Here is a 27007-nt window from a genome sequence, read left to right as displayed (position 1 = left end):
GTCGTCTCATCCGTTGCACAGCTTTTAGGTGCCCCCCTAATAGCCATTACCAGCCTTGCGCGGACCCCTGTCAAGAGACGTGTACAGGGAGACCCTCCTCCTGCAGCGGACCGTGCGCCGAGTCCTGTGTGTGTAATCCCGGCTACATCTTGAGCGCTGGCAAATGTGTTCCCAACTCCTCGTGTGGCTGCACACACATCAATGGCCAATATTATCAGGTACCACGAGAAGGACAAAGAACTGTACACTCGGACTGTGTAACACCCCCCAAAACCTAAATGATAAAGTATCAACTGTGCCTGTCTGTCAGCCTGGAGAGGAGTTCTATGTTGAGAACTGTAACTTGAAGTGTCGGTGTGACGCACCCTCGATCACCTGCCAGGCATCACAATGCCCCCCAATGCACGAGTGTCAAGTCCAAGGGGGAGAGTTGGGCTGCTATCCCACAAGTAAGCACATAGTCTTTCAACCTTACCCCTTCATTTAACCTCAAGACAAAACCAATCATTGTCATACTCATTTAAAATGAATGTCGATGACATCTTAGGTACAACACCCAGACCAACAACTCCGAGGCCGACTACACCAAAACCAAGTAGGGTGTCGTGTCTAAATTCCTAATAAAGCTACACAGTAACTTCTAACCCATTGATGATTTTTCCCTGTGCAGTTCAGTGCCCTCCCAATGCAGAGTACATAGAATGTGGCCCAGCTTGTATCCCTACCTGCATGGAACCCTCCACCAACTGCAGCGGCTCCTGCATCACCGGCTGCTTTTGCAAACCAGGCTATGTCTTCAAGGGGAAACACTGTGTGCCACTGGAGAAATGTGGCTGCCTGGATCACAATAATAACTATTATGAGGTCAGTATTAGGACACCATACCCAACACTTGGAGTGAGAAGTAAGGCACTACCTCCTTACCAAGTTGCTGACTTTTGTGTTTTAGCCTGGTGAGATTGTATTTGGAGACGGCTGCTCCAAGTTCTGTCGCTGTGCAGGCAACTACACTTTGGAATGTGTGGATAACAGCTGTGATCCCACAGAGGAGTGTCGCGAGGTCAATGGTGTCGCCGGATGCTACCCGATAGGTAAACGTTAAGGAATCTTCCTGCTGTCACTTTAAACTTCCCTGTTTGATCAGTAAGGAGTCATGAGAATCTGTATCATCTGTAATTCGAGTGTCACACAAAGAACTTGTTTTCCATGAAGGTACCTCCTCGTGCATTGCCTCCGGTGATCCACACTACACCACCTTTGATAAGCGCAAGTACAACTTCATGGGCAACTGCAGTTACCAGATGACCGGAGTCTGCAATGAGTCCGCGTTACCAAACTTTGCTGTCTACGCTGACAACGAAAACCGCTATAACAGACCCAGCATCTCCTATGTGAAGGCGGTTCATGTGTATGTTGAATCTGGTGGTGTCTCCATCTTCAAAGGTGGTGCTGTCCATGTAAGTAGGGATGAGGGAAGTTTGGTCCAGACTACAATCATACTGATTCATTTGGTTTGCTGCGTTGCCTGCTCAGTTCTGACTCTCACCTGCTTTCCATATCCAGGTGAATGGAAGAAAAGTCAACCTGCCAGTGAATCCGTTTCCAGGCGTCTCTGTGTTCAAATCAGGAAAGCACTACACCGTGTCCTTGAACTTTGGTGTGACTGTGCGCTATGACGGAAACCACTTTATGGACATCAAAGTGATTAAAGAGTAAGCGTAACGAAGCGTAACATGTTGTTATGGTAGTGCTGCTGTTGACTATCATCGAATTGCAAATGTTTAAGGCCCTTTCTTTTGAAATTCTGGATTGAAAGAGCTTGTGACATGTCGTCCGCAGCTATAAGAGTCTACTGTGTGGATTGTGTGGTGATTATGATGGCGATGCTAAAGACGACTTCCGCAAGCCAGATGGATCGTTGACCAACAGTCCTAATGAGTTTGGAAACAGCTGGAACAATGATCCAGAGTGAGTCTTACTCTTTATTTTCAATGAAATTGCCAAGTATTGGATCATTCCAGATTCTGAACATTGTCTTGCGTGTATCATTTTGCACAAGGTGTAACAATAAACCGAATACCACTCATCCCGCATGTGATGCAGAGGATCAGAAGCTTTATGAGAGCTCTGGATATTGTGGCATCCTACTGGACAAAAACGGTCCTTTTGCCACCTGTCACGCCAAGGTCAACCCCAATGTAAGTCACAAGTACATAGACCAAGGCATATGGCCCAAAATTGGAATGTTTTCTTGCAATTGGGAATTGGGTTGTAGCGTGCTGGTTGTGTGTTCAGGAGTACTTCAAGGACTGCGTTTTTGACCTTTGCGTGCTCAATGGCACTCATGCCATTCTGTGTGAAGCCATTGAAGCCTACGTCAATGAGTGCCAAGACCGTGGGGTCAACATCAGACCCTGGAGGAACGAAACCTTCTGTCGTGAGTCCAAAGTGTAGATTGTTGACATTGCATTCTCCTGCACCTTCTCTCTGAGTGCGTCCAGATCTGAATGAATTTGAAAGACATGCCTCTGACTTGAGTCGTCTCATCCGTTGCACAGCTTTTAGGTGCCCCCCTAATAGCCATTACCAGCCTTGCGCGGACCCCTGTCAAGAGACGTGTACAGGGAGACCCTCCTCCTGCAGCGGACCGTGCGCCGAGTCCTGTGTGTGTAATCCCGGCTACATCTTGAGCGCTGGCAAATGTGTTCCCAACTCCTCGTGTGGCTGCACACACATCAATGGCCAATATTATCAGGTACCACGAGAAGGACAAAGAACTGTACACTCGGACTGTGTAACACCCCCCAAAACCTAAATGATAAAGTATCAACTGTGCCTGTCTGTCAGCCTGGAGAGGAGTTCTATGTTGAGAACTGTAACTTGAAGTGTCGGTGTGACGCACCCTCGATCACCTGCCAGGCATCACAATGCCCCCCAATGCACGAGTGTCAAGTCCAAGGGGGAGAGTTGGGCTGCTATCCCACAAGTAAGCACATAGTCTTTCAACCTTACCCCTTCATTTAACCTCAAGACAAAACCAATCATTGTCATACTCATTTAAAATGAATGTCGATGACATCTTAGGTACAACACCCAGACCAACAACTCCGAGGCCGACTACACCAAAACCAAGTAGGGTGTCGTGTCTAAATTCCTAATAAAGCTACACAGTAACTTCTAACCCATTGATGATTTTTCCCTGTGCAGTTCAGTGCCCTCCCAATGCAGAGTACATAGAATGTGGCCCAGCTTGTATCCCTACCTGCATGGAACCCTCCACCAACTGCAGCGGCTCCTGCATCACCGGCTGCTTTTGCAAACCAGGCTATGTCTTCAAGGGGAAACACTGTGTGCCACTGGAGAAATGTGGCTGCCTGGATCACAATAATAACTATTATGAGGTCAGTATTAGGACACCATACCCAACACTTGGAGTGAGAAGTAAGGCACTACCTCCTTACCAAGTTGCTGACTTTTGTGTTTTAGCCTGGTGAGATTGTATTTGGAGACGGCTGCTCCAAGTTCTGTCGCTGTGCAGGCAACTACACTTTGGAATGTGTGGATAACAGCTGTGATCCCACAGAGGAGTGTCGCGAGGTCAATGGTGTCGCCGGATGCTACCCGATAGGTAAACGTTAAGGAATCTTCCTGCTGTCACTTTAAACTTCCCTGTTTGATCAGTAAGGAGTCATGAGAATCTGTATCATCTGTAATTCGAGTGTCACACAAAGAACTTGTTTTCCATGAAGGTACCTCCTCGTGCATTGCCTCCGGTGATCCACACTACACCACCTTTGATAAGCGCAAGTACAACTTCATGGGCAACTGCAGTTACCAGATGACCGGAGTCTGCAATGAGTCCGCGTTACCAAACTTTGCTGTCTACGCTGACAACGAAAACCGCTATAACAGACCCAGCATCTCCTATGTGAAGGCGGTTCATGTGTATGTTGAATCTGGTGGTGTCTCCATCTTCAAAGGTGGTGCTGTCCATGTAAGTAGGGATGAGGGAAGTTTGGTCCAGACTACAATCATACTGATTCATTTGGTTTGCTGCGTTGCCTGCTCAGTTCTGACTCTCACCTGCTTTCCATATCCAGGTGAATGGAAGAAAAGTCAACCTGCCAGTGAATCCGTTTCCAGGCGTCTCTGTGTTCAAATCAGGAAAGCACTACACCGTGTCCTTGAACTTTGGTGTGACTGTGCGCTATGACGGAAACCACTTTATGGACATCAAAGTGATTAAAGAGTAAGCGTAACGAAGCGTAACATGTTGTTATGGTAGTGCTGCTGTTGACTATCATCGAATTGCAAATGTTTAAGGCCCTTTCTTTTGAAATTCTGGATTGAAAGAGCTTGTGACATGTCGTCCGCAGCTATAAGAGTCTACTGTGTGGATTGTGTGGTGATTATGATGGCGATGCTAAAGACGACTTCCGCAAGCCAGATGGATCGTTGACCAACAGTCCTAATGAGTTTGGAAACAGCTGGAACAATGATCCAGAGTGAGTCTTACTCTTTATTTTCAATGAAATTGCCAAGTATTGGATCATTCCAGATTCTGAACATTGTCTTGCGTGTATCATTTTGCACAAGGTGTAACAATAAACCGAATACCACTCATCCCGCATGTGATGCAGAGGATCAGAAGCTTTATGAGAGCTCTGGATATTGTGGCATCCTACTGGACAAAAACGGTCCTTTTGCCACCTGTCACGCCAAGGTCAACCCCAATGTAAGTCACAAGTACATAGACCAAGGCATATGGCCCAAAATTGGAATGTTTTCTTGCAATTGGGAATTGGGTTGTAGCGTGCTGGTTGTGTGTTCAGGAGTACTTCAAGGACTGCGTTTTTGACCTTTGCGTGCTCAATGGCACTCATGCCATTCTGTGTGAAGCCATTGAAGCCTACGTCAATGAGTGCCAAGACCGTGGGGTCAACATCAGACCCTGGAGGAACGAAACCTTCTGTCGTGAGTCCAAAGTGTAGATTGTTGACATTGCATTCTCCTGCACCTTCTCTCTGAGTGCGTCCAGATCTGAATGAATTTGAAAGACATGCCTCTGACTTGAGTCGTCTCATCCGTTGCACAGCTTTTAGGTGCCCCCCTAATAGCCATTACCAGCCTTGCGCGGACCCCTGTCAAGAGACGTGTACAGGGAGACCCTCCTCCTGCAGCGGACCGTGCGCCGAGTCCTGTGTGTGTAATCCCGGCTACATCTTGAGCGCTGGCAAATGTGTTCCCAACTCCTCGTGTGGCTGCACACACATCAATGGCCAATATTATCAGGTACCACGAGAAGGACAAAGAACTGTACACTCGGACTGTGTAACACCCCCCAAAACCTAAATGATAAAGTATCAACTGTGCCTGTCTGTCAGCCTGGAGAGGAGTTCTATGTTGAGAACTGTAACTTGAAGTGTCGGTGTGACGCACCCTCGATCACCTGCCAGGCATCACAATGCCCCCCAATGCACGAGTGTCAAGTCCAAGGGGGAGAGTTGGGCTGCTATCCCACAAGTAAGCACATAGTCTTTCAACCTTACCCCTTCATTTAACCTCAAGACAAAACCAATCATTGTCATACTCATTTAAAATGAATGTCGATGACATCTTAGGTACAACACCCAGACCAACAACTCCGAGGCCGACTACACCAAAACCAAGTAGGGTGTCGTGTCTAAATTCCTAATAAAGCTACACAGTAACTTCTAACCCATTGATGATTTTTCCCTGTGCAGTTCAGTGCCCTCCCAATGCAGAGTACATAGAATGTGGCCCAGCTTGTATCCCTACCTGCATGGAACCCTCCACCAACTGCAGCGGCTCCTGCATCACCGGCTGCTTTTGCAAACCAGGCTATGTCTTCAAGGGGAAACACTGTGTGCCACTGGAGAAATGTGGCTGCCTGGATCACAATAATAACTATTATGAGGTCAGTATTAGGACACCATACCCAACACTTGGAGTGAGAAGTAAGGCACTACCTCCTTACCAAGTTGCTGACTTTTGTGTTTTAGCCTGGTGAGATTGTATTTGGAGACGGCTGCTCCAAGTTCTGTCGCTGTGCAGGCAACTACACTTTGGAATGTGTGGATAACAGCTGTGATCCCACAGAGGAGTGTCGCGAGGTCAATGGTGTCGCCGGATGCTACCCGATAGGTAAACGTTAAGGAATCTTCCTGCTGTCACTTTAAACTTCCCTGTTTGATCAGTAAGGAGTCATGAGAATCTGTATCATCTGTAATTCGAGTGTCACACAAAGAACTTGTTTTCCATGAAGGTACCTCCTCGTGCATTGCCTCCGGTGATCCACACTACACCACCTTTGATAAGCGCAAGTACAACTTCATGGGCAACTGCAGTTACCAGATGACCGGAGTCTGCAATGAGTCCGCGTTACCAAACTTTGCTGTCTACGCTGACAACGAAAACCGCTATAACAGACCCAGCATCTCCTATGTGAAGGCGGTTCATGTGTATGTTGAATCTGGTGGTGTCTCCATCTTCAAAGGTGGTGCTGTCCATGTAAGTAGGGATGAGGGAAGTTTGGTCCAGACTACAATCATACTGATTCATTTGGTTTGCTGCGTTGCCTGCTCAGTTCTGACTCTCACCTGCTTTCCATATCCAGGTGAATGGAAGAAAAGTCAACCTGCCAGTGAATCCGTTTCCAGGCGTCTCTGTGTTCAAATCAGGAAAGCACTACACCGTGTCCTTGAACTTTGGTGTGACTGTGCGCTATGACGGAAACCACTTTATGGACATCAAAGTGATTAAAGAGTAAGCGTAACGAAGCGTAACATGTTGTTATGGTAGTGCTGCTGTTGACTATCATCGAATTGCAAATGTTTAAGGCCCTTTCTTTTGAAATTCTGGATTGAAAGAGCTTGTGACATGTCGTCCGCAGCTATAAGAGTCTACTGTGTGGATTGTGTGGTGATTATGATGGCGATGCTAAAGACGACTTCCGCAAGCCAGATGGATCGTTGACCAACAGTCCTAATGAGTTTGGAAACAGCTGGAACAATGATCCAGAGTGAGTCTTACTCTTTATTTTCAATGAAATTGCCAAGTATTGGATCATTCCAGATTCTGAACATTGTCTTGCGTGTATCATTTTGCACAAGGTGTAACAATAAACCGAATACCACTCATCCCGCATGTGATGCAGAGGATCAGAAGCTTTATGAGAGCTCTGGATATTGTGGCATCCTACTGGACAAAAACGGTCCTTTTGCCACCTGTCACGCCAAGGTCAACCCCAATGTAAGTCACAAGTACATAGACCAAGGCATATGGCCCAAAATTGGAATGTTTTCTTGCAATTGGGAATTGGGTTGTAGCGTGCTGGTTGTGTGTTCAGGAGTACTTCAAGGACTGCGTTTTTGACCTTTGCGTGCTCAATGGCACTCATGCCATTCTGTGTGAAGCCATTGAAGCCTACGTCAATGAGTGCCAAGACCGTGGGGTCAACATCAGACCCTGGAGGAACGAAACCTTCTGTCGTGAGTCCAAAGTGTAGATTGTTGACATTGCATTCTCCTGCACCTTCTCTCTGAGTGCGTCCAGATCTGAATGAATTTGAAAGACATGCCTCTGACTTGAGTCGTCTCATCCGTTGCACAGCTTTTAGGTGCCCCCCTAATAGCCATTACCAGCCTTGCGCGGACCCCTGTCAAGAGACGTGTACAGGGAGACCCTCCTCCTGCAGCGGACCGTGCGCCGAGTCCTGTGTGTGTAATCCCGGCTACATCTTGAGCGCTGGCAAATGTGTTCCCAACTCCTCGTGTGGCTGCACACACATCAATGGCCAATATTATCAGGTACCACGAGAAGGACAAAGAACTGTACACTCGGACTGTGTAACACCCCCCAAAACCTAAATGATAAAGTATCAACTGTGCCTGTCTGTCAGCCTGGAGAGGAGTTCTATGTTGAGAACTGTAACTTGAAGTGTCGGTGTGACGCACCCTCGATCACCTGCCAGGCATCACAATGCCCCCCAATGCACGAGTGTCAAGTCCAAGGGGGAGAGTTGGGCTGCTATCCCACAAGTAAGCACATAGTCTTTCAACCTTACCCCTTCATTTAACCTCAAGACAAAACCAATCATTGTCATACTCATTTAAAATGAATGTCGATGACATCTTAGGTACAACACCCAGACCAACAACTCCGAGGCCGACTACACCAAAACCAAGTAGGGTGTCGTGTCTAAATTCCTAATAAAGCTACACAGTAACTTCTAACCCATTGATGATTTTTCCCTGTGCAGTTCAGTGCCCTCCCAATGCAGAGTACATAGAATGTGGCCCAGCTTGTATCCCTACCTGCATGGAACCCTCCACCAACTGCAGCGGCTCCTGCATCACCGGCTGCTTTTGCAAACCAGGCTATGTCTTCAAGGGGAAACACTGTGTGCCACTGGAGAAATGTGGCTGCCTGGATCACAATAATAACTATTATGAGGTCAGTATTAGGACACCATACCCAACACTTGGAGTGAGAAGTAAGGCACTACCTCCTTACCAAGTTGCTGACTTTTGTGTTTTAGCCTGGTGAGATTGTATTTGGAGACGGCTGCTCCAAGTTCTGTCGCTGTGCAGGCAACTACACTTTGGAATGTGTGGATAACAGCTGTGATCCCACAGAGGAGTGTCGCGAGGTCAATGGTGTCGCCGGATGCTACCCGATAGGTAAACGTTAAGGAATCTTCCTGCTGTCACTTTAAACTTCCCTGTTTGATCAGTAAGGAGTCATGAGAATCTGTATCATCTGTAATTCGAGTGTCACACAAAGAACTTGTTTTCCATGAAGGTACCTCCTCGTGCATTGCCTCCGGTGATCCACACTACACCACCTTTGATAAGCGCAAGTACAACTTCATGGGCAACTGCAGTTACCAGATGACCGGAGTCTGCAATGAGTCCGCGTTACCAAACTTTGCTGTCTACGCTGACAACGAAAACCGCTATAACAGACCCAGCATCTCCTATGTGAAGGCGGTTCATGTGTATGTTGAATCTGGTGGTGTCTCCATCTTCAAAGGTGGTGCTGTCCATGTAAGTAGGGATGAGGGAAGTTTGGTCCAGACTACAATCATACTGATTCATTTGGTTTGCTGCGTTGCCTGCTCAGTTCTGACTCTCACCTGCTTTCCATATCCAGGTGAATGGAAGAAAAGTCAACCTGCCAGTGAATCCGTTTCCAGGCGTCTCTGTGTTCAAATCAGGAAAGCACTACACCGTGTCCTTGAACTTTGGTGTGACTGTGCGCTATGACGGAAACCACTTTATGGACATCAAAGTGATTAAAGAGTAAGCGTAACGAAGCGTAACATGTTGTTATGGTAGTGCTGCTGTTGATTATCATCGAATTGCAAATGTTTAAGGCCCTTTCTTTTGAAATTCTGGATTGAAAGAGCTTGTGACATGTCGTCCGCAGCTATAAGAGTCTACTGTGTGGATTGTGTGGTGATTATGATGGCGATGCTAAAGACGACTTCCGCAAGCCAGATGGATCGTTGACCAACAGTCCTAATGAGTTTGGAAACAGCTGGAACAATGATCCAGAGTGAGTCTTACTCTTTATTTTCAATGAAATTGCCAAGTATTAGATCATTCCAGAATCTGAACATTGTCTTGCGTGTGTCATTTTGCACAAGGTGTAACAATAAACCGAATACAACTCATCCCGGATGTGATGCAGAGGATCAGAAGCTCTATGAGAGCTCTGGATATTGTGGCATCCTGCTGGACAAAAACGGTCCTTTTGTCGCCTGTCACGCCAAGGTCAACCCCAATGTAAGTCACAAGTACAGAGACCAAGGCACATGGCCCAAAATTGGAATGTTTTCTTGCAATTGAGAATTGGGTTGTAGCGTGCTGGTTGTGTGTTCAGGAGTACTTCAAGGACTGCGTCTTTGACCTTTGCGTGCTCAATGGCACTCATGCCATTCTGTGTGAAGCCATCGAAGCCTACGTGAATGAGTGCCAGGACCGTGGGGTCAACATCAGACCCTGGAGGAACGAAACCTTCTGTCGTGAGTCCAAAGTTTAGATTGTTGACAATGGATTCTTTTGTGGCCTTCTCTCTGAGAGCGCCCAGATCCTTATGACTTTGAAAGACATGCCTCTGACTTGAGTCATCTCATCTGCCGCACAGCTTTTAGGTGCCCCCCTAACAGCCATTACCAGCCCTGTGCGGACCCCTGTCAAGAGACGTGTACAGGGAGACCCTCCTCCTGCAGTGGACCGTGCGCCGAGTCCTGTGTGTGTAATCCCGGCTACATCTTGAGCGCTGGCAAATGTGTCACCAACTCCTCGTGTGGCTGCACACACATCAATGGCCAATATTATCAGGTACCACGAGAAGGACAAAGAACTGTACACTCGGACTCTGTAACACCCCCCAGAACCTAAATGATGAACTGTATCAACTGTGCCTGTCTGTCAGCCTGGAGAGGAGTTCTATGTTGAGAACTGTAACTTGAAGTGTCGGTGTGACGCACCCTCGATCACCTGCCAGGCATCACAATGCCCCCCAATGCACGAGTGTCAAGTCCAAGGGGGAGAGTTGGGCTGCTATCCCACAAGTAAGCACATAGTCTTTCAACTTTACCCCTTCATTTAACCTCAAGACAAAACCAATCATTGTCATACTCATTTAAAATGAATGTCGATGACATCTTAGGTACAACACCCAGACCAACAACTCCGAGGCCGACTACACCAAAGCCAAGTATGGTGTCGTGTCTAAAATCCTAATCAAGCTACACAGTAGCTTCTAACCCATTGATGATTTTTCCCTGTGCAGTTCAGTGCCCTCCAAATGCAGAGTACATAGAATGTGGCCCAGCCTGTATCCCTACCTGCATGGAACCCTTCACCAACTGCAGCGGCCCCTGCATCAGCGGCTGCTTTTGCAAACCAGGTTATGTCTTCAAGGGGAAATACTGTGTGCCACTGGAGAAATGTGGCTGCTTGGATCACAATAATAATTATTATGAGGTACATATAAACTAGCTACAAATATGTCTAGAGCAAATCGATAAGAAAGAGATGATGTCCTTTACTAAGGAAATCGGTTTTGTGTCTTTTTAGCCTGGACATATTATGTATGCGGATGGCTGCTCCAAGCTTTGTCGCTGTGCAGGGAACTACACTTTTCAATGTGAGGATAGCTCTTGTGATCCCACTGAAGAGTGTCGAGAGGTTAATGGTGTCCCAGGATGCTACCCTAGAGGTAACCCTCCCAGAAATGGTAAAATGTTTGAAACTCACCATGATTGTCTTTAAAACTGCTGGTCATTCTGTGTAGGAGCGTCTACGTGCATTGCAACGAGTGATCCACACTACACTACCTTTGACAAGCGCAAGTACAGTTTCATGGGCAACTGCAGCTACTTGATGTCAGGCGTCTGCAGCGCAACACCTTTCCCAAACTTTGAAGTCTACGCTGATAACGAGAACCGCTATAACAATCCCTCCATTTCTTATGTGAAAGCCGTACATGTAGACGTACACAAGGTCAAGGTCTCGATCCTTAAAGGTGGCTCTGTGCTTGTAAGTGAACAGTACTCACAATCGGGATGTTTTGATTTTTCAAAGGAATAAATTATTTCTGCTTGCTCACTTATTTCTATAATTTGCTTTTCTCCATTCAGGTGAATGGGTCTAAAGTGAACCTGCCTGTGAGTCCGGCTGCGGGTGTTTCCGTGTTCAAATCTGGAAGGCACTACACTGTGTCCATGGATTTTGGTCTTGTTGTGCGCTATGATGGAAACCACTTTATGGACATCAAAGTGATTCAAGAGTGAGTAAAAGCTGGACACGATGGATAATTCTGGATAGTTTCTTTTGAAGTCAAGAATGGATTACTATTGTAACGTGCCACCCACAGCTACAAGAATGTACTCTGTGGACTATGTGGGGATTACAATGGAGACTCCAAAGACGACTTCCGCCAGCCGAATGGCTCATTGACCAGCAATATCAATGAGTTTGGACACAGCTGGAACACGGATCCAAAGTGAGTACTGAAAACACCTCACAATCATCTGACTTGGAGGGGCTTGAACCAGGGCTGTCAGAAATTATTTGACAGTGATAGGCTTTATCAAGGAACCAAGTTTTCCGGTTAATGCATCTTAATACTATTCTCATTAGTAAATATCTTCAAAAATAAAATAAAATGCAAGAAAATATCCCCATTACCCAGCCCAAGAATGCCATTATTGCTCTGGCATGCCTGGAAAAGCGCATCTCGGCTATCGTGAGTGAGCCCATAACCATAATTGGCCTGAAATTTATTCTTGTTGATTTGTGAAACATAATACCCCACACAAATTTACATCACATCACACATAAGGAATCTCCTATAGCGATGCCACTCTTTGACAACTGTGTCAACTTTCCACCAAAAGAGGGCGCTAATAGACTGTTCGAAAAGTCTATTAGCGAATACAGCAATCCCTCGTTTAGCATTCTTGCAGTTCAACACAAATGATGTTCATTTTCTAACCATCAGACATCTTAATATGATATCTTGTCTCCAAATACCATGCAGTACTTCCCAACTAGCAATACTGTGGTAACGTTAGAAATGGTAAATTAAAACCATGTTACCTTAGTTGCACTGATCACTAGGGTTGATTGTTGCCGTTCAAACAGATAAACACGTCACGACACGAATATCCTTATGGGTAATTGACTCCCGAGTCACTGTCGGTGTTAAAATTAATAGGATGGGTGTCAAAACCATAGTTAATTGTTTTCGGCCGCATGACGTCACGTCTCGCGCGACCGGATCACACGTGGTTTTACGGCTGGTTCGTTCGACGTAGCCTCCATGGACTGAATAAACCGTGACGAATTTGGACGATCTTAATGTGACCTTGGCACCGGTCGAATCGCGCCGTAAGTGGTTAATTTGAACACAGCCTATGTCAAATACATGCATTACTGTGATAGGCTTGTACACTGTGAAAAAACTCTCTGACAACTGTGTCAACTTTCCACCAAAAGAGGGCGCTAATAGACTGTTCGAAAAGTCTATTAGCGAATACAGCAATCCCTCGTTTATCGCGGATATTTGGTTCCAAAAACCACCCGCGATAAGTGAAATCCGCGAAGTACGGTCACTAAGAAGATTTACTGGGCAGGCTAACGAGTTAGCGGAAAGATACTAATTCGCGATCGTGCTAACACGCCAAAACGGACTTCTGAAGGAATATAAACTAACATTTGGAGCAATACTACATTGTCCTAAAGGTTAGCCACATGTTTCCTCAATTTAGAATTTTTATTTTGACTTTTTAATGTGGAAAAATAATGTGTGTATGTAATGTATAAACGCGATGTAGTGAAGCCGCGATAAGCTAAACGCGAAGTAGTGAGGGATCACTGTATAGAATTATGCACTAGCAGTTTGGTCTCTAAATATCCGTGTAAATTGAGAACAGTGAAGCACAGAAAAGGCACCAAAAGGTGTTGACTAGTTTGGTTGATTCCCCAGCACAAGTTGAAACGTTGCTCTTGTTCCAAAAGATGTAAGAAGCCCAACATCACTGATCCGGGATGTGACGAAGAAGAGGAGAACCTCTACGAGAGTTCTGCATATTGTGGCTTGCTACTGGACAAGAACGGTCCTTTTGCTGTGTGCCATCCCAAGGTCAACCCCAATGTAAGTCTCCCCAACTGAGATCTAGTGAAATATGTCTGGATTATGGTGGGGAGTTTCAAATATGCTTTTTTTTTGTGTTCAGAATTACTTCCAGGATTGCGTTTTCGACCTTTGCGCACTGGATGGCGCCAAGCCTGTTTTGTGCGAAGCTATCGAATCGTATGCTAATGAGTGCCAAGATCGCGGAGTTGACATTGGATCCTGGAGGAACAAAACCTTCTGTCGTGAGTTTTCGCACAACCGAACTGTTTGTATTTTTGGTCACATTTTTGTTTAGGTGATAAAGTATGAGGCACGGCTTGATAAAAGTTCGACAAAACACTGAATTATGCCATAAAAATTTTCGTCACCCTAACGGCAGACAACATAGAGAGATCCGTTTAGTCTGTGTAAAAGTCGATCTTCCATGTTGTGATATATAAAAAAAAAAACTCTTTTGAAACTCTTTTTCCGTTTTATTAGCGTTGAGCTGCCCCGCCAACAGCCACTACGAGCCATGCGCGGACCCCTGTCAGGAGACGTGTTCAGGCAAACCGCCATCCTGCAGCGGACCGTGCACTGAGTCCTGTGTGTGTAATCCCGGTTACATCCTGAGTGCTGGCAAATGTGTCAGCAACACTTCGTGTGGCTGCAAACACACCAACGGCCAGTATTATCAGGTACTGCGTTATGAAAAAGCAACCTTTCACAGTACCGTGATATAAATACACCCCAAAAACCTAATTGGTGTATTCTTGGTGTGTTTCTGTCAGCCTGGAGAGGAGTTTTATACTGAGAACTGTAATTTGAAGTGTCGATGTGACGCACCCTCGGTTACCTGTAAGCCGTCTAAGTGCCCCCCAATGCATGAGTGTAAACTCCTGGAGGGGGAGCTGGGTTGCTATCCGACAGGTGCGTAACCTTAGACGCTACTCCTCGAAACGTTAGCTTTTGTTATGTAACCAAACAAGACCCCCACCCTTGCAGGCTCACAAGATTGCATCATCTCTGGAGATCCACACTACAACACATTTGACAAAAGGTTTTACAGTTTCATGGGTACCTGTACCTACACGCTGGCCAGAACCTGCAGAAATAACACCGGTAAGGACAATATTTGCATATTGTCACTGTTGGCTGGAATCATCGCAACTCCAAAATCAATACTTTTCATGAAGTAAGAAAAAATGCGATGCAGACAAATTTAGCTTCAGACAACAAAGATCAACAATTTTAATTATTTACACATCATAAATTACCCACATCTATATATGTATATGTTGAATAATTTTTACTTTGGTGTCAATGTCTGGGTTTTATTTGTTTTTTTTGTAATGCAGTGATGTATTTGTTTGGTTCAGGGCCTTGGTTCTCAGTGGAAGGGAAGAACGAAGAGAGAGGGCTACCCGGAGTGTCCTACCTCCGAAAGCTCTACATCACAGTGGATGGAATCACTGTGACTTTGATGAAAGCCAAGAGAACCCTGGTCAGTACGGCAGCCTGCAACCCAATACATCTAAATCCTACACGTTGCTTTTTCTCTCATGACCGACCTTTGTATTCTTAACGCTGACTACATCGCTAATCCCGGTTTAGTTTTCTTGCATCTCAGTCATCGTCTTCTTCATCTTCCTGCTTTAATCCCACAAATCCCTCATCTCCTTGACCACTCAACAATTATATTAGTAGCCTTCAGCATTCATATCTTTTAATATTCAAGCTTTTATATTTCAGTTTAGGCTTAATGTTTCAAACTACAAACATTTGGCAGTGGTTTAGCATGTTAGGAATAGAACGGCTGTCCTGCTTTTGATGAACATATACAATTGCGCTACTTTAGTATTTTTTTAAAAAGCACTTTGAAAAGAATATACCATAGCAAATGGCAATATTGTGATCGAGCAACGTTGTGCTCTGTTCCTCGCTGCATCCTCACAGGTGAACGGACTACGTGTGGCGCTACCTCACTCCCCGTCTCCCACTGTGACCGTCAGTCGTGCCGGTCAGTATGTCACGGTGCAGACGTCCTTTGGCCTCCAAGTACGCTGGGATGGAAACCATTTTGCCCAGATCTCAGTACCCAGGTTGGTCAGTGGGATTTAAAACCCGAATGAGTTTTCAATGACCTTTTGTTTTGCTAGTCCTCTGATGCAATGTTGATTATTATTCCAAGTCATTTCCGCGCTTGTTTAGTCTTGGCCATCTGCGTAGGACAATTTTATCTTTATATCTTAATCCTCCTTTTTTCAACAGCTCCTATCACGACCAGATGTGCGGCCTGTGCGGCGACTTAGACGGGAACCCGAACAACGACTTCACCAAACCAGATGGCGTCCTCGTCGCTAACGTCAATGACTTCTGTAACAGCTGGCAGACGGAAGAAGATGAAGATGACTCGTAAGTTTGAGCATGAGGAAATATGATGATCAATAATAATAGTTCCTAATTGACATGAACAAGAAATTACTGCAACATGATGACATTGTTTTGCGTTATTACATTTTTCTTGTAGCATTACAACTTCATTCTTGGACAACTCTTTCAATATTTTTCATCCTTTTTTCAGGAGTTAAGATTTTGAACTCATTCTCAACATTATAGCTACTTTCAAGTGTTATTTTTTTCTTCTAAATATTAGTTTTTTATCCTTTATATCAGTGGTTGGCAAATAGGGGCTATTCTGTCTGGCCCACGAGATGACGTTGATATGATATATATATATATATATATATATATATATATATATATATATATATATATATATATATATATATATATATATATCCTAATTAGGGTTTAGGATCTAGGGATCTCTAATTAGGGTTTCAAACTAGGGTTAGAGATTCCGACTAGGGTTTTAAACCCCGGTTCGGCTTTCAAACTAGGTTTTAAAACTAGGGTTAGGGTTTCCGACGAGGGTTTCGTACTACTTTTAGGGTTTCTAAGATTAGGGTTTCCAACTAGGCTTTCAAACTAGGGTTAGGGTTTCCGACGAGGGTTTCCAACCAGTTTTAGGATCGCTAATTAGGGTTTCAAACTAGGGTTAGGGTTTCCGAATAGGGTTTTAAAACATGGTTAGGGTTTCAAACTAGGTTTTGAAACTAGGGTTAGGGTTTCCAACGAGGTTTTCGTACTACTTTTAGGGTTTCTAAGATTAGGGTTTTGAACTAGACTTTCAAACTAGGGTTAGGGTTTCCGACTAGGGTTTCCAACTAGTCTTGGGATCGCTAATTAGGGTTTCAAACTTAGGTTAGGGTTTCCGACTAGGACCCGCGATGCCATTGTCTGAATTTGTTTTGGCAGGCGTCCAAAAGTTATTGCTGACCCCTGCTTTACATTTTTTCCTGTCTTGTTTTATATTACAAGTTTTTTTTAGACTTAATTTGCTCATCATTACATCTTCATTTGCTTATCATTACATCTTGTAACTTTTATTTATTTATGCATTTATGTATGTATGTATTTATTTATTTATTTATTTATTTATTTCCATTAATTCATTCGCTATTTGCTGATGTATTTCCTACTGTATTCAGGTGTTCCCCAGGCACCAAGCCTGACCCAGAATGCGATCCCAAACTCGAGGCTGAGGTGGTCAAACCGGAGAAATGTGGAAAACTCAACGATACAGCGGGGCCCTTCCGGTGAGTTGCTTCCCTCGCAGAGTTGTCTTTGTTGTGCCATTTCTTGATGGTGGTGATTTATTTTATACATTCATTTTGAGTTTATTTATCAGAATGAATTTCTTTTTTTTACTTCTTTGGGTGTGTTCTGTAATTCAAAGCGCAACCTTGGTTATCATCATCCACCTATAAAAATTCGTCATATCTCTCAAAGCATTATTGTTGCACATGCTGGACTCTGGTCTACAGTAAAACAGACACACCCATTGCATCACGTTTTGGATTTTGGGCCTTATCTGCGCTTCCCCCGCATCATTCAGGGAGTGTGTCAATGTGGTGAATCCCATCCCCTTCTTCCTGAGCTGTGTGTACGACATGTGCCGGTTCAACGGCCAGCAGCAGGTACTGTGTGACCAGCTCCAGGCCTACACGGAGGCCTGTCACAGTGCTGGAGTCAAAGTCCACCAGTGGAGGAGTCCCCACTTCTGTCGTAAGTCGTCATCAAGCATTTGACAATTCATATTTAATCCACATGGGCTGATAATGAAGACACTTTCCAGCCTTAAAACATGCTGGAAAAAATATTAGAACTTCTTAAATATACATTGTAATTGTGTTTGAGCAGCAAAAAATAAATCAATAAGGGCATCGAATGCATATGAAATATGTAATATCAATCGTAATGGCATACAAAAATAACTGTTTCAAGCCATAAAATTTGTATGTGATACAATAGGGGAATTACTTTCCTATTTATATGTAATAATGTGTAAAACTTACAAGACGTACAACAAATTAAAGTGCTACATATACATATGTAATAAAATTTCAAAATATATATATATATATACAGCTATAAACGTTTGTTGGCAAGTGTGTGCGTGTGTGTACCCTTAAAATTTTGTTAATAAAATGATATAAGATTTAAAAACATGAAATATGTAAATAAATATTTATATCAGCATTAATACAAATAAATTAAACTACATGTTAAACATATTGATAACACTAATATGTATGTGTGTGTCTTAAAACATTCCAAATTTACAATATAGTATAATACATTAAACATACTGGAAAATAGATTTTTTTTTTTTAAATAAGCCTACATAGTTAAATATCTCAAAAAAAAAAATGAAACCAACACAAAAATACAATCCAAAATGCAGCAACATTCTAACGCAATGAGATGAGGAACAATATTACTAGCTAGTGACATGAGCGACTGGCAGTTTTTAGCATGGGCGCAATGTGCAGCCAGTGATTTGTTGCCATTAAGCATCTGATGTACTCATGACACTATTTGTGTTTGGTCCGCGCAGCCCTGGACTGCCCCGCCAACAGCTCGTACTCTCTATGCGTGAGCTCCTGTCCGGAGACGTGCGCGGGCATGGTGGGAGCCCCCGGCTGCGGCGACGTGTGCGTGGAGGGCTGCGCCTGCAACCCGGGCTTCATCCTCAGCGACGACAAGTGCGTCTCACTCAAAGACTGCGGCTGCATCGACCCAGCTGGAACGTACCATCCCGTAAGTTGGTGCTCACACACACTGAAACACCCGACACGCTACAAAAAGAAGTTGCCGTCAAACTTACCCCTGAAAATCTCACACACATACGCTCTCTAAATTACAAGCAAAATGCTCATGAGAATAAACTCTTCACACATACTTTGGCAATGCTGTCATATGATTATGCACCATAATGGAGATGTTTTTGTGTTCGAGGTGGGCGATGGCTGGTACACTGAGGGCTGTAAGCAAAAGTGCACATGCCAAGATGGAGGGATGATCCACTGCTCCAACAGTAGCTGCCAAGCTGCAACCGAGACCTGCCAACTACACGACGGAGAGTACAAGTGCCGTCCATTGGGTAAGCAATGTTACAAATTCATATTTTGGTTATTTTGTGTTGGAATCTGAATTGACTGATCTCAAAACAGGAAACGGCATATGTTCGGTATCCGGTGACCCGCACTATACCACCTTTGACAAACGCACCCACCATTACATGGGAGCTTGCTCGTACACGCTGACCAAACCTTGCAACGCTTCGTCCTCCGGCTTGCCTTACTTCAGCGTGGACACCCAGAATGAGCGCAGGGGCAGCAACAAGAAAATTTCCTACGTCAAGGCTGTGGTGATCCAAGTGAACGATGTGACCGTCATCCTCGGCAAGGGCAGGACTGTCCAGGTGCACGTCATTTTTAATATTGCCAATTGAAGTGAGACGTAAAATCATTTTCTGACTTTTGCGCTTACCTGACACGCTCGAATCAGCTTTGCTATTTTTGTCCAAGTTAGTCATAGCGTGTATGTGGCTTGCAGGTAAACGGGACGGCGGTAGTCCCACCTGTTGCGTGGATCGGCGGCGTTAACATCTACTTTAGTGGCAAGTTTGTCGTCCTGGAGACGTCTTTCCACCTGAGGGTGAGATTTGATGGTAACCACCACGCTGACGTCACCGTGCCCACTTCCTACAACGGCCAGCTGTGCGGAATGTGTGGTAAGAATATTTATTCATACCATATTGGTGGTGCAGTTATTTGGTCTTCATTTCAAACATTTGTAGTAGAAAAACAAGCTAATGCTAATTTCCAAAGTTACCACAAAAAGATAATGTTATGTGAAAACATTCAGAATGTTCCATGAATTTGTTGTTTCAAGAAAAAAAAACAGTGTCATCAAGGTAGAAGATCTGGTTGTAGTTGAGCAAGAAAGGTCACAGTATCTTGAGAAATTAAATATCAATCTTCCTGGTAAAATTGTAAGTATACATTAAATTGTTAGCGTCACAAAAAAAAAAATACAAATGTCCTAGTTTAACATTAAATGATCACAATTTTGCGACAATGTTACAAGTCCATTTCTTTCATTGCAATAGAATTGTAATGTGCCATAATATTAGTAGAGAAAAGTCCAGTTCCGAGAATATCCGAAGTTGCTGTAAAACGCAAGCTTGTATTGTGCGACAGGAAATTTTAATGGAAATCCCAAAGATGACAACCTGAAACCAGACAAGACGCCCGCTTCCACCACCAATGAATTGGGAGACAGCTGGCAGGTTCCTGACCAAAGGCCCGAGTAAGTTTACACATTGTGTGAATATGTGTGTGTGCGTGTGTGGGGTGAGGTTAAAAACAGAAAAAAAATGCCAATTGTAAATTTCTTGGGTTTTGCTTTAATATTGAAAATGATGCATGTCCTTCCCACTTGTTGTCCAGTTGTACCAACAGTGGCGGCCAGGAGGACTGCGACCCAAAAGTGGAGGAGGAAGCGCAGAAGCCGACAAGTTGCGGCATGATCGCTGATCCAAAGGGTAATGTCGCTAACTTTTTTGTTTTGGTTTTGAATTTTGCTCATTTTCACAATTAACGTCTCAATCAATTGTCCCGACTTCAGGTATCTTCAAGCCGTGTCACTCGGTCGTCCCCCCTGAGCCTTACTTGGAAAACTGCGTGTACGACATGTGCGCCACGGGCGGCCAGACAGTCGCCCTGTGCCAGGCGGTGGAGAGCTATGCCGACATGTGTGCCGCGGCGGGAGTCCCCATCGCGTGGAGGAGCAACACCTTCTGCCGTAAGTCGTGGCGGATTCGTAAACAAATGTTACATGTATAAAGTCACAATTTCACGAGAAAAAAATCCAATTAGCACATCATTATTTTACAAAGTAACAATTTTATTACAAAAAAAGTTGCCCAATAATGTCATCATTTAAAAAAATACATATAATATTGTGAGAAAAAGTGGCAAAGTTGTCAGATAATTGAGTAAAGTCACAGTATTATGAGAAAACATTTGCAACAAATAATTTAAATATAAGACGTAGTCACCAGAGTTTTCATTTTAGGCAAATAGCCCCAATATGAAATCTTTTTGCGAGTAACGTTCTATCCCTTCTCTCGACGTAGCTCTCAAATGTCCTGCTGGCAGTCATTACACGCCGTGCGGGTCCGCCTGCGCCCAGCCCAGCTGTCAGGATCCGGCAGGCCCGGAGGGCCCCTGCAACCAGCCATGCGTGGAGGGATGCGTGTGTGACCCCGGCCTCATTTTGAGCGGCGACAAATGCGTGCCGCTCAGTCAGTGTGGCTGCACCGACGAGAACGGAAAGTACAGGCCGGTCGGCGGCACGTGGTTCACGGAAGCCGACTGCTCGGAGCGTTGCGAGTGTCGCGGCAACCGCAATGTCACCTGCGAGCCGTGGCGCTGCAGCCCCGCGCAAGAGTGCAAAGTGCTGGAGGGGGTGCTGGACTGCCACTCCACAGGTGAGCCATGACTTAAATCCAGTTACCATTTCTTGTAATTGAAGGCAATTATATCAAATTGAAGGCAAATCACACACTTTGCCCAAACCCAAATCTGAATGAAGAATAAAGTTGCATAAAAATAGTTGTATTATGAGGGAGAAAAAAAATCATAGGTTGTAGTATTTCAAGGAAAGTTCTAACTTTGGCGAGCTAAAATCGTAATACTACAAGAATAAAATTGTAATCATTATAAGAAGCACATTTATGAGATAAGCGGTAATGTGAGAATTTTTTTTTCTTTTTCTTAAAAGTTGTAAGGTCTGTGTGAAATAAAATTAGAATTTTACAAGAAATAAGTCACACATTTTAGGAGAAGACTTTCTAATATTTGGGGAATAAAGTCACAATTTTACTTAAAAAAATATATGTTTTAACCAAAATTCTTAATTCTGCAAGATAAAAAGCATTCACGAGAACTGTTGCAAAATTCCGTGAAAGAAGTTGTAGATTCCGAAAAAGGAAAATCAGCATCTTACAAGTCCTGAATAAAAATTGAATTTTGACTAAAATGCAGTGTGTAAAACGATAAGAAAAAAAATTCTGATTGATGTGGCTAATTTCTTTGTGTTGCTTTGCTCAGACAAAGGAGTGTGTCATGTGGCTGGAGACCCTCACTATTACACCTTTGACGGCCTCATGCACACCTTCATGGGCACTTGCACTTACACCCTCGTCGAGGTACCACTCCCGTTCTGCTCTGTTCAAAATGGAGGCCGCGCACAATGTAACGGTTGGCTTTCTTTTCCCATCTTCCCGTCAGGTGTGTAACACCACCATGGTGACCCCGTTCCGGATCGTAGCGAAAAACGAGGAGCGCGGCCAACCGGAGGCCTCCTACGTCCGCTCCGTCAAGGTTTACCTGCCTCACGACACCCAGATCGAGCTGCAGAAGGGCCGCAGAGTTCTGGTAAGGCGACGCGGCACGTCACACGTCTTTAACGTTCAAGTTTTAAGCACGTTCCATTCCCGCAGCTTAACGGTCGACGGATCCGAACGCCGCTTTCTGTGAACACGGCCGGGGCGAAGGTGATCAGCAGCGGCGCTTACGTTCTCTTAGACACCAACTTTGGTGTGCAAGTCAAATTCGATGGCGTTCATCACCTGGAGATTACTGTACCCGGCCAATACTTCAATAAGGTACGTATCGCAAAAGATGGAAAATCCCATAAAATCTTTAAAGTCGCTTAGAAGAAAAGACATTCTAATTGTGAATAAATGAAGTTAGAGTTTTGATAAAAATAGCTTCAATATTATATATTTGAAAAAGTCAGAAGATTCAACTTTGCCTGAAAATTTTCACCCTTCCAGTGTTAAAATGGACTTTTTATCAATAGCAGTATAAATAACGGAGAAGTATGAAGCACCGTATATCACAATTGTGACGCAAGATAATTTATCTCTGCTTTGTTTGTCAGCTGTGCGGCATGTGCGGCAACTACAACCACAACTCGTCTGACGACAACCTGAAACCCGACAAGCAACCCGCTAAGGACGTCATCCAACTGGGCAACAGCTGGAAGTCCGAAGGAGACAGCGATCCAGGGTCAGCAAATCCTTCAAAGTTTAGAGATGATGAATGAAATAATAACACAAGTCATTTTTTTATAAATAAGAGTCTGACATGAGGAATAAACATTTTAGCAAAATGAACTTTAATGTATTTACTTTTTTTTTGGTAAAACAATTCAGGATTTTTCTCAAATCAATTATCAATGATCTGAAGTCAACTAAAGTGCCGCTGCGTTTGTCTGTTTTTGGTCGTAGCTGTCAGCCCGACAAGCGGCCTGACGTGCACCCCAACTGCACGCCGGACGAAGAGGCGGCGTTCGAGTCCCAGTGCGCCAGCGTGCTCATGTCGGACAGCTTCCGGGCTTGCCATTCTCTGGTTCCTCCCGAAGCCTTCACTGGGAATTGCGTGTACGACATGTGCGAATACGACGGCATGCAAGCCACGCTCTGCGACAACGTGGAGGCCTACGCTCAGGCCTGCAGCAGCGCCGGGGTCACCATTAGCTGGAGGAATCGAACCTTCTGCCGTAAGACCACTTTTGGCGGAAAAAGAATGACATTGGAAGATTGACGAAAAAGTCACCAAATGAAAAATGACTATTACAAAAGATAAATTTCAATTTTTTTTTTCTTCTTGTAGCGTTGCCGTGCGCCTCTAACAGCCACTATTCGGACTGCACAGCCCCGTGCCCCCCTACCTGCTCTGACCTGTTCCCCATCTTGTGCCACCTGCCGTCCACCACCTGTGTGGAGGGCTGCCAATGTAACGCCGGCTTTGTCCTCAGCGACGGCAAGTGCGTGCCTCTGGAAAAATGCGGCTGTCTGGATTCCGACGACGAGTACCACGACGTAAGTCTGCAAACGGCAAGAGCAGTCAGCGGGACAATGCTCTGAATTTGGATTAGCAGAAAAATGCTGATGCAGATCAATTTGTATGAGCAAAAACAAAAAAAATTAAAAATGGAACATTATAAGAAAAATATAAGTATAAAATGCCCAATGTAAATGAATATTTTATAGAGGGATAGAAAACACAAAAATATTGAAAAAATGTTGTACAGTGCATTTGAAAAATATAACCAGCATTTAACTTTTTCCACATTTTGTTGTTACTTATTCCAAAATGGGATAAATGGTAAATTCTTCTCAAAATTGGACAAACAATACCACATTTTGACATTTTTGCAAACCTCTTACAAATAAAAAAAACTACAAACTTGTATTCTATTTTGGAATCTGGTCGTACCATAATAAATTGTAAAAAAAAAAGAGAGAGAGAAGCTCTAAATACTTTCTGTAAGCTCTGACATTAGCAGATGAACCTTTTGTTTGCAACTACAAAAAATACTACATTTTTCAAGAAAAGTTGCAATATATTGACTTTTTTTTTTTTTGTAGGTGGGAGACTCATGGCTGACGGCGAAATGCATTTCCATTTGTACCTGTAACCGCGGCGGCCTGGTCTCATGCACGGAGCACAGCTGTGATTCCAACTCAGTTTGCGACCTGGACAAATTCGGAGACGTCTACTGCAAGCCTGCCAGTGAGTCCTCTTTTTCGTTCCATTGAAAACGCAAAGAAGGCTTTCGTTAATGTTGAGCTTCCGTTAGTTGAGTTGAAATATTGTTTAAGAAAAAACAAAGCCAAATTACCCTCCTCCCCTCAAATCCTTCTGTAGAATTCGACAAGTGCAGCGTGTCAGGGGATCCTCACTACCGAACTTTCGACGGATTCACGCACCACTTCCAGGGGCCTTACACGTACGTCCTGACGAAAGACTACCAGCAGCCGCAGAGCTCGCTGGCTTCCCTGACCGTCAGAGGCAAGAATATCCGACGAGGAGGCAACAGGAGAGTATCCTTCCTGGACCAGCTCTTTGTCGACGTCTATGGCGTCAACGTACGCTTCATGCAGGCCAATCAAGTCCTGGTACGTCGTTTTTGTATCGCTGAGATTTGCCATTTCTTTCTTTTCCTCATCTGTTATGCGTTGAGTGAGTCGAAAAACATCGACCTTAGCAGATCACGTTTTCATTTTACAACAAAGTATTATGAGGGGATGTTAAAATGTATTATCATCATTTTTATTTCATTATTATTCCTACCTAATTTTAATTAGTCCTTGTTGGAAGTGCTTATAGATGAAAGATGAGAGATTCAAGATGTTTTAAAATTTTACCAACTTTCATTCACAATATTCTGCGAGGATAAAATTGTTGTTCAATTTTAAATATTGGTGCATGAATCAAATATTTCTAATTTCACAAGAAGAAAAACTGGTACAATTCCATAATGTTTGTCAAGTCAGCGTTTTTGTTTGTGCCTTAGGTGAACGGGGAGATCATTTCGCCCCCTCTGAGTCCGGTCGAAGGTGTACTCATCACCATGAACTCCAGGCAGGTTCAGCTCACCACTGACTTCGGACTCACCGTGCGCTTCGACGGCAGAAGTCGTGGAGGTAAAAGATCCTCAATGGGACCTCCCCCCCTCACCCGCAATCACTCTTTTTTTCACATTCCACTTTTGTGCATCCAGAGATCATCCTGCCTAGCACGTACAAGAACGCCGTCAGAGGGCTGTGCGGAAACTACGACGGAATCCGCTCCAACGAGTACATGAAGCCGGACGGGACTATCATCAGGAACCTGAACGCCTTCGGGGACAGCTGGAGGGTCACAGACCGACTGACGCGCGCCGCCTACAGCGCTTTGATAGCGTCAAGCCCCGCCCATCTTCACAGGTATAATCAAAAAACTCTTGCTTGGTTACATTTACAAGAAAAACATCATCCTGAGAAACGTGTTTGGCGGTTTGTGCGGCGTTCAGGCGAGAAGTGGACATGGATCCAGATTCGGGATTCGAGACATCCGATTGCTCCGAGGACGAACTGGCCGACTACAAAAGTTCCGCCAAGTGCGGCGCCATAACTGATGCCGCGGGTCTTTTTGCCTCCTGCCACGCCGTCTTGCCACCCGCTGACTACTTTGAGTGAGTCCGTGGCGACAACCATGAATTTAACATGTCAACTGTTTTGCTCTCTGATCCTTTAAATCGAGTTTTTGGAAAATCTTAAATCCACACTATCTTCTTTTTTCCTTTGCACAGCGACTGCACGTTCGATCTGTGTGCCGAAAAGGGCAGCGAAGAACTGCGCTGTGCTAGCTATGACGGCTACGCCGCCGCCTGCCAGGAAGCCGGAGTCAAGCTTGGGGCCTGGAGACAAAAGCTGGGCTGCGGTAAGAAGCCTTTTAGTAGTCGCACAGTCGCGACATTGCATTGTTTCCGCAGCAATTATGAAGACAGGAAATCTAAAAAAAAAATAGGATAAGACTTGATGTAGAGAATTGAAAGGAGGAGGAAAAAGTTAAAATTCTATATCATTGTAAATATGCGAGGGAAAAAATATTACATGAAATACTGAAATACTGAAATACTGTCTGACAACAGGCAAAGTTTCATGAATAAACATTTCACAAGAAAAAAAAATTGTAAATCAAAGATTTTTAATCTGTATTTCAAGAGTAAATTCTAATTATTATTTTATGAATACTCTTGCACTTATCCTGGCCTTTTCTTTTTGTGTGAGTCAGTGCTGTCGTGCGAAGGCAACAGTACGTACACAGCGTGCATGTCTGCGTGCCCGGCCTCCTGCGCCGATCTGGCCGCGCAGTCTGAGTGCGCCGCCATCCCCTGTGTGGAAGGATGTCAATGCGCGCCCGGCTTTGTCATGAGCGGGGGCAGCTGCGTGCCATATGCGCAGTGCGGCTGCAACTTCCTCAACAGATACTACCCAGTGAGTACTTGGACTGATGACATCATCACGGGGATTACTTTTGGAATCTTGTATTTACTTGGAATCAGTAATATTACTCATTCTTGTTGAGTTGTAATCCTTCACAATATT

At 44.5% G+C, this 27007-nt stretch overlaps 1 protein-coding gene across 1 annotated transcript in view; it reads left to right on the top strand.

The window, feature by feature from the left end:
• The window catches only part of zanl (zonadhesin, like), a 42233-nt gene that overhangs the window by 11777 nt on the left and 3449 nt on the right, over nt 1-27007 (top strand). The window contains 68 exon segments of the mRNA XM_085906628.1: nt 22-218; nt 311-449; nt 548-595; nt 671-864; nt 950-1091; nt 1213-1457; nt 1564-1712; nt 1840-1968; nt 2060-2198; nt 2296-2437; nt 2559-2755; nt 2848-2986; nt 3085-3401; nt 3487-3628; nt 3750-3994; nt 4101-4249; nt 4377-4505; nt 4597-4735; nt 4833-4974; nt 5096-5292; nt 5385-5523; nt 5622-5669; nt 5745-5938; nt 6024-6165; nt 6287-6531; nt 6638-6786; nt 6914-7042; nt 7134-7272; nt 7370-7511; nt 7633-7829; nt 7922-8060; nt 8159-8206; nt 8282-8475; nt 8561-8702; nt 8824-9068; nt 9175-9323; nt 9451-9579; nt 9671-9809; nt 9907-10048; nt 14152-14348; nt 14442-14580; nt 14656-14772; nt 15030-15154; nt 15607-15752; nt 15922-16065; nt 17205-17312; nt 17612-17781; nt 18614-18816; nt 19015-19159; nt 19230-19480; nt 19615-19792; nt 20262-20370; nt 20511-20605; nt 20689-20865; nt 21200-21553; nt 22176-22273; nt 22356-22502; nt 22568-22732; nt 23011-23138; nt 23360-23631; nt 23745-23953; nt 24503-24647; nt 24783-25033; nt 25432-25561; nt 25639-25843; nt 25930-26091; nt 26209-26339; nt 26694-26896. Of these exon segments, the coding sequence (XP_085762754.1) occupies nt 22-218; nt 311-449; nt 548-595; nt 671-864; nt 950-1091; nt 1213-1457; nt 1564-1712; nt 1840-1968; nt 2060-2198; nt 2296-2437; nt 2559-2755; nt 2848-2986; nt 3085-3401; nt 3487-3628; nt 3750-3994; nt 4101-4249; nt 4377-4505; nt 4597-4735; nt 4833-4974; nt 5096-5292; nt 5385-5523; nt 5622-5669; nt 5745-5938; nt 6024-6165; nt 6287-6531; nt 6638-6786; nt 6914-7042; nt 7134-7272; nt 7370-7511; nt 7633-7829; nt 7922-8060; nt 8159-8206; nt 8282-8475; nt 8561-8702; nt 8824-9068; nt 9175-9323; nt 9451-9579; nt 9671-9809; nt 9907-10048; nt 14152-14348; nt 14442-14580; nt 14656-14772; nt 15030-15154; nt 15607-15752; nt 15922-16065; nt 17205-17312; nt 17612-17781; nt 18614-18816; nt 19015-19159; nt 19230-19480; nt 19615-19792; nt 20262-20370; nt 20511-20605; nt 20689-20865; nt 21200-21553; nt 22176-22273; nt 22356-22502; nt 22568-22732; nt 23011-23138; nt 23360-23631; nt 23745-23953; nt 24503-24647; nt 24783-25033; nt 25432-25561; nt 25639-25843; nt 25930-26091; nt 26209-26339; nt 26694-26896 (11075 nt within the window).

This window comes from Syngnathus leptorhynchus, chromosome 2, assembly GCF_054491065.1.
Source record: "Syngnathus leptorhynchus isolate UIUO chromosome 2, UIUO_Slep, whole genome shotgun sequence".
NCBI lineage: Eukaryota > Metazoa > Chordata > Actinopteri > Syngnathiformes > Syngnathidae > Syngnathus > Syngnathus leptorhynchus.
Note: the sequence above shows the minus strand (reverse complement) of the source record. Positions and strands in the feature narration are given on the sequence as shown.